Genomic DNA, 12,103 nt, shown 5'->3' with positions numbered 1-12,103 from the left:
GGTCATTAACGCTAGAATACAAACCTCAGAGCACACGTCACTAGTACTACGCCATCCCTCCATTTTGTACACGCTGCTTGTGTTGCAATGAATCATTCCCTCACATGGATCTCCAAAGAGCTCCTGCTCCCAGTTTCCCAAAAGGCTGGATTAAAATGGGGAGTGCTGGTCTAACTTGTAAGTGTACCTTCTTAGGCAAGTTCAAACTGGTACCTGCCCATCCCAGCTGTTTCATCTCTCCAGTAATTGAACTTACTCACACACTTGCATTGGCAAACTGGCAGAAGACACAGTATGCTCTTCCTATTGCTCAAGGCACAGTTCGGAGACATTCACACCAAGGTGGCATGGATGGTGCAAGAGCCTTACCTGAAAAGTACTTGATACTGGAACCCCATCCACAGACCAGGAAACCACATCTCCCTACTGTAAATCCAGTGATTTCACTAATTGCAAAACTCAACATGCAACATTTTAGTATTTGTGAAATAATTTAGCACTACAGAAAAAAACCTGCAGGCTATATCTCCTGAGATGGGTTCTCTATTTAAGAAAAAATTACAACATATGCTAAAACTGCAGAAGTGGCTTTTTTTTTATCCTGTTCTTTGCTAACCACCTCAGTCCTCAGCTGGAGAGAGAATTAAAAATTGAAAATGCAAGTCCAAGTAGGAATTGAATCTTAGTCCTAGTCTGACAGCTTTACATCTATTTCTGTGCTGGAAGAAATCACTCCCACTCTGTTCTTGTTTCTCCACCTCCAAAAGAGTACAGTACTCCCCCTTGTCCTGCTGAGTTGCGCATTTAAACTGTATGGCCTTAGGATAGGATAACAATGTATAGCACAAAGGACCTTAAATCCCAGGCATAACATCCCCATGTAACAGAATGTCCTGCCTTCAGCTTCAAAAGTGTCTCTCTTCATATTCAAACCTTCATCTTCACATCGCCTGACTAGAGCACAAAGCAAAAGAGACTATGCAGAGAGCTGGCAAGACAGCATCGCACCAAACCAGATGCTGGAATAAGAACTGTCAGCTTAGCTCCTGATTTCCCCAAGGACGGAAAGAACTCACCTCTGACTTGCATCCACCGCAGAGCAGACCAGGGAAGACAGTCCTCCTACCTGGTTACCAGGTGTCCAAGCCATCTCATATCACATGCCATGTAACAGGGTGTCCCCTGCCACCACCTGTACTTTCCTCCTCCTAAAACTCCGCTTGCAGACCACAAGAACAGAAGCCTCTTAGTTGTGCTACCCTCACTCCACGAGTCTCTGCATTTCAGTTCGAACACCACTACATGTTTCTCAACTCTTTCTCCAGATACTTAAAAATCTGCAACAGATACTTACCATATTTCAAAGGGAAAAAACCAAAAAACCCACAGATGGTGAGAGCCCACTCCTCTAAAAGGTCTTTTTAGGCACCCTCTCCACAACAAGAAACTGCAGCCTTAGAGGAAGATGAGCAGCTGCTATGACAAGTCTGGCCCTTGTTCAAATACTGGAATATAAACCTTAAGCAGTAATACATCGCCATCAATTAAAAGTTCAACTAAACTACATTGCCCTGGTCCTAAAACACAGGTCATCTATTCCAACAACAACGTGATGGTTTTTCCTTTGTTCAAATCGAAAAGGTGTACAGAAGAAAAACGGCAAGTAAAGGAAGAAAAAAGGTCCTGGATAACACGTTCTAAGTTCATATTCTCATGCGTCAGAAGAAGTGCCAAGCAATAGATCAGAGTGACAAATGTCAGGAAAAATTTAAAAACTTCTCTGTATTTGGGTATTGCTCTATTTCTATTAACTAATTTCTTGGTGTTTTACCTTGAAGCCACGTCTCTGGTCAATGTCTAAAGAAATATTTTTAAAAAATTCTTAAAATTACCCCATTTAGACACTGCCCCTCATCTTCTAGATGCACCAAACTGATAGACATTTGGATGGAAACAAGACAACTTCCAATCCCATGCAGTATACACTGACCAGCGGAATGAGCCCAACACTTCAGAAATTCCAAGCATTTGGTAAAACTCATTCCAGAGCAGCCAAGCAGTGCTCATACATTAGCCAAGTGGGTTTCAGATAGGACAAGCTGTATGGAGTCTTATCCACAAGGAATACGAGACCTAGTATTTAATTTGTTCCTATAGTTCATTCCCTAACACAGCAAAATGCTCTACTACTGAGGTCCCAGATGCTTACTGCAAAAATTAGTAAGACTGTGCAAATCAGTGATTGGGATTTCAAAAGGAGCAATAAGTAGTAAAAGTCACCAGGGTGTTATTTCCAGAAAATCACTGAAAAAATGGCATTATGGCAGAAAAGGGGACATGTTGAAGAAACAGAACTATGCCTTCACTGAGAATGTGAGAGTCTTGCTCCCCCAAATAAAGTTGTACTATCTGCTAAATACTGCGTGTCTGTAAGACTATGTCAGCTGTGTACCCCAGCTGATGAGACATAAGAGGCACTTAGCTAGTACATCCTCACCACGGAGCACATCTTTAATGGACACAGATATGACCTCGTCAAAGATGAGTTACACAGACTGATAAAAATATTTTAGTGAAGCTACAAGTACACTCCAAGCCTTCCTGAGGCAGAAATCAATCTCTCCTCAGTCATGGAAAGATCCAGGCAACTGCAGAATCACTCTGCTGCTGCACTGAATGCCGTGAATGTCCATCTGTTTTTAACAGGCAATCATCTATACTGGGCAGAATTATCTAGGGGCAAATCTTCCTCTTTAGGTGGGCACCACGAAGCTCAGCACTCTGCAATACTGCTAGTGAAGGAAGCCATTGCTTTTATACCACTTCCTACAAAACCCCTTCTCTGACAAAGGTGTAAGATAAAAATACATCCAGGCACACCCACACAGCTCACAACTGCACAAAGCATATGGTGAGATTGTAAGCATGAACAAATACATTCATGTCAAAAATATTGATAAGGAATCCACAAAGAACTACTGACCAGAAGCTTTGTGAGTAGACAGCTTTGGCTTTAAGACTGACAGAAGTCTTCTAATAAAACAATTTCCCAATGGCCTGATGCTTTACCTCTTTACCCTGCAATCATCCCAATTTCGTAAGTTACCCTCTTCATACTTAAAAAGGGATTTAAGTACTTTAGGTGGAGACACAGGTTGTTTTTCATGATGAGGTACTGTCTGCTGTAGCTAAATAACAGGCACCTATGCTGACTTTCCTGATCTGCGGCCCATATTTGAGCCTGCACTGCCCCCATCCCATCAAGATCTGCATTTCAGACATCTGCCAGCCCCCATCCCCAAAGTTTTCCAAGTCGGGAGTAAAGCACGATCCATGCCGTTCCTCCTCCTTGGGAATGGGCAGTTTTGAAACACACAGCAGCTGTCAGTGCACGTTAATTGTCTGAGCTGACTGCTACTGCCATCATCTTCAAGTGAAGCTACTGAGGTTTAACAACTACGAACAAACGCAACTTCTCCAGACTGAAGCAACAATATCAAACGTAGTATTCACTATCACTGGCTGCTCATTTCTTCTTTTTGTGCACGGTATGTTACTCTAGCAGACCAACAGGCTTTGAGATGATGGAAAACATCACTAGAACTTTGTGATAATAGTCCAGCAAATTTGTGAGGTAACTCTTATTTGAACCGCTGTCCCTCTTCTGCTCATCTTTCCTCATTGCACAACTCCACCTCTATCATTAGGGAACTAATTGCCAAGGTCTCCCATTTCTCCAAAAGCATCACGTCTGATCTCCACAAGTTGGGCTGGAGGATCTCCCAGAATATAGTTTATTGCAAGGACTGGCACAAAACTGTATTTCATATCACCGCTCCGGCTGACACCACAACACAGACTGAGGTTTAACAAAATACTACTTTTATCTCAAAGTAGTCCAAGAATCATTGATGTTAAGTAGGTGTTACAAAAGAAAAGGTTTCAGGAAGGCTGACGGCAGCTCCGTACTCTCCACTTCCATTCTTAGGCCTGGAGCTCTCACTTGTTCACCAGCTGAGTAACTACAGAAGCCCAATCTAGAAATCACAAATTTCAACCTGAAAATATACATGTATTCTCATGTTTCTAAAGCCAACGGTAACTTTCAAGTGCTCTTCATACCTTGCAGGTCGCAAAAATACAAGATTAACTTTCACCTTTTCTTTTCACATCACCTTCCAAATGTCCAAACTCTCACTGTGACACCAGAAGGTATCACTGCACTTCTCTCCTTATGACCATTAGTTTAAAAAGCCAGCATTCAGGATGAAAATATTTCTAACTATAAATGTGATTAAACCCACTGGAACTATTTAGTATTTATGTCAGCCAGGACATTTTGAACGAATGCTGTGCTAAAAATACTGCAGTCTCAGACACCGGGAAACTGCTACTACAACTTGTTCAGCTGAACTACCAAATATCAGGAGCTTGCAGTAGCAAAGACCCTGCCCAGAGCAGCTTTCAACACTGTCTTAACTCCAGTGTTCAACCAGCAACAGACAGTAGAACCACCAGAGGCACATTGCGGTGGGAACTCCCTGGAGAAGAGTCAATGGCAGAGCAAGGACAGCGTAACTGGGAATATGGTTTAAAAGGAATAATCCTCCTTGTAGCTCAGAACTGGGTTTTTAACTGATTTTCTAGCTGTTCTTACAGGAGAGCAGGTAAGCAGCAAACTGGCTGCTGAACCAACAAGACCATCCCCTTCTCCTGTTCTCTTAGCAGGGGGAAGCACTTTGAAATCTAATGATGATACATATTGAAATGCTGACAGTGCTGAACAGCTCAGAATGCTGGGAGTGTAGGGAGAAGGTATGGCTGGGCATATTTGTAATAGGCTGCTGTCTCAGTCAAATGCAACAGCGCAGAAAAGCAATGTGAGAAACACTGATTTCTACAACGAAAATCCTCTCTCGGATGTGAAAACCTAAGACACCATCCTTGGATACCGCAGGCAGGAGCAGAATACATAAACAGTATTTTGCTGCCATGTTTCAGAGTGTGAGGTTTTCCATAAAACTTGGGGCAGTTTCCATAAAACTAGCAGCTGCAAAGGCAGTTCAATTTAATAAGCCAATAAATATCTCTGAATGACTGCATGTCTTACAAGGATATGAGAAATTATGTAAGCACAACCAGCTCAAGCAGACTTGAAAGAGAAACTATCCCATCATGAAAAGCCACAGAAGAAAATCTGCACTGATTTTTTTTTAATGTTGAATTGTACTTTTTAAAATAGTCACTGTATCATTAAAGCCCATCCCTGTAGACCAATAACAAAGCAGCAGATACACTGTCAGAGCTCCACTGATTTTAGCAGAACTCCAATAATTTACGACACCGGTACGAATCTGACCTGGAACCTCTCTCTAATAGCACAGTCACTTGTGCTATTTCAGCAGGTATTACTTTAACAGGAATCCAGCAAAATCATTAACAGAGGAATCTGAGTAAATGAGATGTTAAGTACTTGCTATAATTACATATTATTGCAGTTTCTGCTGACAGCACAGCTCGGGAGGTTGGAATTCAATGAACTACCAAACAAATATCTGAAATCACAGTTGTAAATGAAATTAAATCTGAATTTGTGTTTGATCAAGTTTATGAGCTGTGTGCCCAATTTAGGTGAAACCATATAAAAAACCCCACACTTTTACACTGGTTTCGCGTTTCACAAATTAAACAGAGCCCTGATAACATGTTAACAACAGATATCGCTTAACACCGCACTAAAAGGAAAAACATCTTAAGAAAACCTGCTAGATGTAGGGAGCACACAGGTCATTAACCGCCAAAACACATCTTCCAGCACATTTAGGTAATTCTGCTGAGTTTTAACAAAAACAAAAATTGGCCGCAGCTAACAGAAATGCATTCAACTCCCCACTCCCACAAGACACCCATTAAGTTTTAACCTGAAAACTGAATGTGTCAGAACAATTAACACAACAGACCTCAAGGTCTTTAGTAAAGCCCTTCTGAGGCTACTGCTGGGAAAACAGATGCAGACAACTTATGTGGCACATGATATTTAAGAGCAGCTTATCAACAATACATTTATTTACGTTTCGGAGAGGTGTCAGAAATTATCAATTCACTTCAGAGCACCCTCACTTGTAACAATTTGCAGGTTCCGATAGTAAAGCTCCACTGCTACCTTCTACAAGCTTTGCGATAGATTGTTGTGAACATGTTGAAAGTAGCTGCAAGAAACAAAATTAAGAAATTTTGCAGAGATTGGGGTCTGACGTTAAATACTTCTAAAATAAAAGAAGCTAAGTGGTTTCAGACTTAGAACTACCACAAGTATTGTTGGGAGGCTGTGGGCAGCACTGCTCACAATGCGGGCTCATCACCCAGCGCCAGGCTGGAAGCAAAGGCAGGGAGTGACTCAAGGCTTGTGTTGGAAGGAACAAAGTACATTCTTCAGGATTCCCGTCTCCATGTATCACAAAAAAGGGAAAGGAAATTTTCAGTGGAGATATCAATCTGCATCTAAATACCATTAACTACCTTTTGTATTTTGGATCCCTTTGCCAAACATTTGACATTTAAGCACGCTGGTGACATCACGCTTCCACGGAACTCAAAAGACAGCGTTGCCCTGATGTGCACTACAGTTTACCTTCAATCCTCTAACTTCACCAAGTTTGTTTAGCACAGCAGCTCTAACAGCAGCAGCACACAGAGCTCTATGTCAGAAGCGGCCCTGCTCTCCTTCACAAAACTCTCACCCCTCCAGAAGGCACCAACCAAGCGGCAGCAAGGACGAACAAATCTCCAACAGACTGTTTCACAAGCACTGAAAAATCTGAAGGATCTCCCTTCTGTTGCTTTTCAGCCGGTTAGCATTCAAATCACCCCACCTTTCACGTGCACAGCGTTGCCACACATGAAATGTGAATTTAATGCAAAACGTGCTGAAATTCTGTAAGGTGTAAGGCATTTGTTGAGCACTCTCGCTATCTAATTTAAATTTCCCTGTTGTTCACTCCCCTTCAAATCTCCACCCTGATATATACAGAGGGCCCAAGCACTCACGCCAACATAAAAAACCTGCCAGTTTCTGATAAGATGCTCCAGCAGCAAAGCCGCCCTTTTTCCCCTCCCAAGAAAGTTCACTGTTAAAACAAACCCCTCCTTCAAGCGTGTTTGACTTCCAGAGGCCATCTCTATGACACTGGACAATCAAATTCATGCTTGAATCCTGTTAATACACTGTAATGATTGCTACAGTGATACTGGCTTCGAACTTCATCGTAACATTATTGGTCTACTCAATCAAAGGAAAAAAACACTGCTTAGAGTAATGCTTTCACTTTCTACACGGAACAGTCCTGATTTTACATAATTTCTGATCGCAGGCTGATGAATAGCAAAGACACTCGTAGCAGTTAGTAGGTCTGGAACACAATTTGATTATTTTGCAAACAAAAGGAATTTTTATCTATTGCCCTCTGTAAATACAAAGGGAGAACTGAAAGTTAAGATAAATTGCTTCTAGTCTCAACATTTTCCTCAGTAGTAAGAGGCTGTTACATTCAACCTTAATAATAAAGCTCTTAAAGGCAAAACTCAATAGAATTCAAATAGATTTTGCATCTGAAGCAATCTGCAATTTTTCTATGTGAGAAAAAAGAAATTTGAATAATTCCCTCCCTGACTACATAGTTGTGACTCAACATTCACATCGGTGAAAACGGGGTCATTTTCAATGACCAAGCTGTACTTGGAAATTACAGTTTTAAACTACCAGTTCTCTTCTACAACGCTGAGGACTGTGGTGACATTACTTGCAAAAAAAGCTCGCTGTTTCAGCACAGTATTGTCCTCAGTGTAGTTTGCAAATAGGCACTGCTAGGACTGAACATGGAAAATTCTTTGCAGTGCGTACTGATACTAAAAATACAGTTAAGGTGAAAAAAATACCCAACGTAGCCAAACTAAACAGGAGGGAGAATCTGGATATTGAGACAAACGCAATTACCCAAGTTGGAATTTGCCCAGGACACTCTTGCTTAGAGTGATCTGGCTACTTAATGACAAGAAATAGCCAGGAACTCATATTCGCTGCTGGCATCCTCTCTCGTAGCCAAGACTGCCTTGCTATCAATGAAACGGGTGTGTAATCAGATCCAACTGCTCAGCTACAACCAGGGTGCTCCTTGGTGACCTGCGATGGGCCAGTAGATCCACCTCCACCCACCTCACTTCATCGGCAGCAACTCCTGTGATCGCCACCCAAGGTAGGATGTCCACTGACCTAGATATGAACGTGAGCAACAACACGAAACTTCAAAGTGCTTAAGCTGCTCTATCACTGATACACTATCCAGAAGTCACGCAAAACATTCTTTATTAACAAAAATGTTTACTGCTGGTACATTCAACATTCAGAATGAGTCAGTACCAGCCCCCAGAAAAACTTGCCTTCTCCCAAATGTGAAGAGGAAAGGCGGCCTAAAAGGAGACTTTCACCACACAATAATCAAAGTACAAACCGATTCTAGACATCTGGACCAAAAAAAAAAAGGTACTTGAGATTCCTACACCCACTCTTAATCTTTGCCACTGAATAGGATCAAAACAAGAGTATAAGAGCTACAGCCTCACTGCGATGGCTAAATGAGAATTGCTGTTCTCAGAGCCGCGTGTGACAATTCCCGACCCAGAAGTGCAAAGAGCTCCTGTGCAGAAGGAATGAGGCTCAGAGCAAGCAGAGGGGACAGGTTTTCAGGTATATCAGTCCTGGTCACAAGGTCAGAAAGGACGGTGTCTATTCAGCACTATTCCTTTAACAAGACTAACAGGGTTGCATGCACCTTTCAGTGCTGAAAAGGATTTTAGAGGCCTCTGATCAGTCACAATGATGTTACACGACTGCCATAAAATAACTCCAGTAAGAGGAAAAGGGTGCCAATACCTACACTGGGATGAATTTGCTGGGTTTGCTTGATCTAGCAGGAATTCAGTTTTTCCATCAAGGTGTGCTGCTTTGAATTTCTGCATTGAATTCCTCCAACACGTGGTAGAAATAAAAACTGGAGGGGTTTTAAGTGTTGTATGCCTAAAACTCTTAAAAGAATAAAATAGCACATGGTCACAATAGAGGAGAAAAATCCCTCTAAGAAGTTCACTGGAAGCTGGAATGGAAAGGTCAAATATGTATCATTTCCCCTATGTAAATCGGTACGTAACTAAAGCTTACCAGGGAATACTTTTCCCTAAATAAAGATGATCCTTAAGCACTTATTTTCCAGCATAAAAGGGCTACAAAAATTCAAATACATGCCCATATATAAGTTGCTTCAAGAATCACTCCTGCACTGCTTAGGAAATCCACTGCACCCTTTTTTCTGTTAAGAATTATTCACAGAGCCCTACCATAGATTTATAATGGAAATAAAAATTCAAAAACTGCATATTCACTACTGCCTGCTCCTATTGCACACACACAATCACATTCCAATGAACTGACGGAAAGAAAGGTGCACACAAACGTACATGTGTAAATATTTACACGCAGTAGCCTACAAAGCAACCAGGCACATGGACATCATCCAGAAAAGCATGCTAAAAATCAGTATAAGCCAAGCAGATATCTTCAACCTTTTTCTGTTTTTGTCCTCTATCACTTCACCAGCCAGAGGACAGCTCAGATCTCCTTACGCATCCTGAACAGTGACAATAACACAGACACACAAAGGTTGGACGTCCTCAACTCCCCTCCACCCTGCTCAAGCCCTTCAGTTTGACACCTATCAACGTGGGGGGGATTGCAATTAGTTTGCTTCCTAGAAAAACGAATAAACAATCAGAAAAAGTTAGCAGCCACCAGGCTGATTAAAAAATATATTATGTGTGCATATACACGAATATAAATACATACACACATATAAGTGTATATCTATATACATATGTATATATAATTACAGGCCTACTATTACGTTTCTGAAGAAAATTAGCAGTTACCTTGCAAACTTTCTGAAGTGATGCTGTCTACCTTTCTGGAATTGTCTGCACTGTTGTGTCTTTTTTTTTTTTTTTAATGTGGGCTTTTATTTTAATTAAAAAAGCCCCACCCAACAAGGTAAAGTTACATCAATTACACAGGGAGGAAAGAAATCAGACTGATCTTAAAATGGATGCAGCAGATTCTTTTAAAGAGCAACATGTTGCAATCACCTTTCATTTTAGGGGAAAGGAGGGATTCCCTGAAAGGAACAGAAACGAGGAGCAGTGGGGGAAGGGAGGCTGCAATTAAAAAAAAAATAAAAGAAAAAAGCCTCGGGGATTTATTTTAGTTAAAACTTTGCTTTCCCCTGCGTTAAGAAGGGGTTGGGGGCCGGGGATCGCCGCTCGGTGCCTCTGTAAAGGCTCCTCGCTGGCAGCTCGGGGAGGAGGAGAAGCAGAGAAAGCCACACAGAAGAGAAGAGAAAAAGAAAATGGCGCAGAGACTAAGTCCCGACCGTCGACAAGGCGACTTTCCAGGGAGGAATCGGGGCCCAAAGGGGACCCCGGCAGAGCCGATGGGCTCGGATCGGGGGCCTCCGGTGCCCCCACTAGGGGAAGTGGGGGTCGTGGCGGGGCGAGGCCGCCGGGAAAGGGGCGCTTTTGGCAGCTCGATGGGAACAATGGGGCCGGTGAGCGAGGAGCCGGGACTTAGTCTCTGGGACGCCATGTCTGTGCGCGGCGAGGCGAGGGGCGCGCCGGGGCCACACTCACCGTTCGCTCGGAAATCCGCCTCGATCTGCGGGGAGAGGAGACAGGGACACACCGTGAAAAACGCCGTCCCGACGGAGGAATTTTTTTTTTTTTTTTTTTTGAAGGGGGGCGCAGGATTTTTCTCCCCTTCCTTCATTCTCATTTTTTTTTTAGGGAAATTAAAGATCAAATGAGAAAGGATCACCGCGATGCGGAAGGTGCCCCCCGTGGCGTGGGGGAGGGAGAACAGGGTGAACCGTCCCCCGGCACCCGGGGGTGACCCCCACCCCCAGAAGGGAGCGAGCCGGGGGAAGGCGGCAGCCACCCCCCTCCCCTTTTCCCAGGCAGGGGGTGACACACGCGTCCCCTCTCCCCCACCGCCCCCCAACTAGGCAGACATAGGGCCCGGGGCGGGGAGGGCTCGGTGGATGGGGGCGCCCCAGCACGACGTGGGGGATCAGGCCGGGTTGACAGGGCTCTCTCCAGACGCGTGGGCTACCCCGAGCGGGGCAAGGCAGGGGGGCAGCAGCCGGACACGTCCCTCCCGCACTAAGGTTAAAGACGGGGGATGTCAGCCAGGCCCCCAGGGCCGGCCCTGAGGGTATGTAAGGACCCCGCGGCCTCGGTGGCGAGAGGCCGGGGTCCCCCGGGAGTGGGCCCCCGCGGGCGGTGAACGGGCGCTCACCTGGGAATCGTTGTGTAGCTGGTCCCCGCTCATGCCGGAGGGCGCGGGAGGCCTAGCGGAGCAGGAGGAGAGGAGCGCTGAGGAGAGCCGAGCCGCGCCGCCGGGAACGCGCGGAGCCTGAACGCGACGGAGAGCGCAGCCCCTGGCTCCACAGCGGTTGTGTAACAGACTAAGTCCTTATTTCGGCGCACTGCGCAGGCGCGACACCTTTTACTCAAGGGGCGGGGCCAAGGCGGTGTCAGGCAGAACGTAGGGCGGGAGCTGGGAAACGGCAGTTGGTTTGTCTGCGTCCGAGCCACGCCCCCGCCGCGCGCGAGACGGCGCGATTTGCATACGGACCACGCCCCGAACGCAACCGCCCCCTGCGCCGGCTGGTTTTTACATATCCGGTCCCCCCTCTTCCTCCCTTTTATCCAATCGCGCAGCAAAGCCGGCCCTCATTTACATGTTCGGCCCCGCCCCATCAGTCCCCTCCCCGCCGCTGGGGGAGCCCGGTTCATTGTGTAAGAACCCGTGTTCCGCTGCTCGCGTAGTGCGCATGCGTGCCATCCCACCCTGCAGTCCTCCTGCTGTATTTGCATATCAAGCCCCGCCCCTCGGCCCGCAGGCCCCGCCCTGGCAGGGAAGCATGGCGCTCCTGCCGGGCGGGAGGGGAGGCGGGGCGGGCTGGGCTGTGGGGACGGGTTCCCTCGGATGCCCGTGGTGACC

At 45.1% G+C, this 12,103-nt stretch overlaps 1 protein-coding gene across 2 annotated transcripts in view; it reads right to left on the bottom strand.

The window, feature by feature from the left end:
• Positions 1-11,580, bottom strand: part of TOP1 (DNA topoisomerase I) — a 66,396-nt gene extending 54,816 nt beyond the window's left edge. For both annotated transcript variants that reach the window (XM_071815482.1, XM_065849779.2), the window contains exons 1-2: positions 11,396-11,580; positions 10,732-10,756 (exon numbers count right to left, since the gene is read on the bottom strand). In XM_071815482.1, the coding sequence (XP_071671583.1) occupies positions 10,732-10,756; positions 11,396-11,428 (58 nt within the window). In that variant the 5' untranslated portion in view covers positions 11,429-11,580. The remainder of the gene's footprint in view (positions 1-10,731; positions 10,757-11,395) is intronic.
• Positions 11,581-12,103: the final 523 nt, after the last annotated feature.

This window comes from Patagioenas fasciata, chromosome 16, assembly GCF_037038585.1.
Source record: "Patagioenas fasciata isolate bPatFas1 chromosome 16, bPatFas1.hap1, whole genome shotgun sequence".
Classification (NCBI taxonomy): Eukaryota; Metazoa; Chordata; class Aves; order Columbiformes; family Columbidae; genus Patagioenas; species Patagioenas fasciata.
Note: the sequence above shows the minus strand (reverse complement) of the source record. Positions and strands in the feature narration are given on the sequence as shown.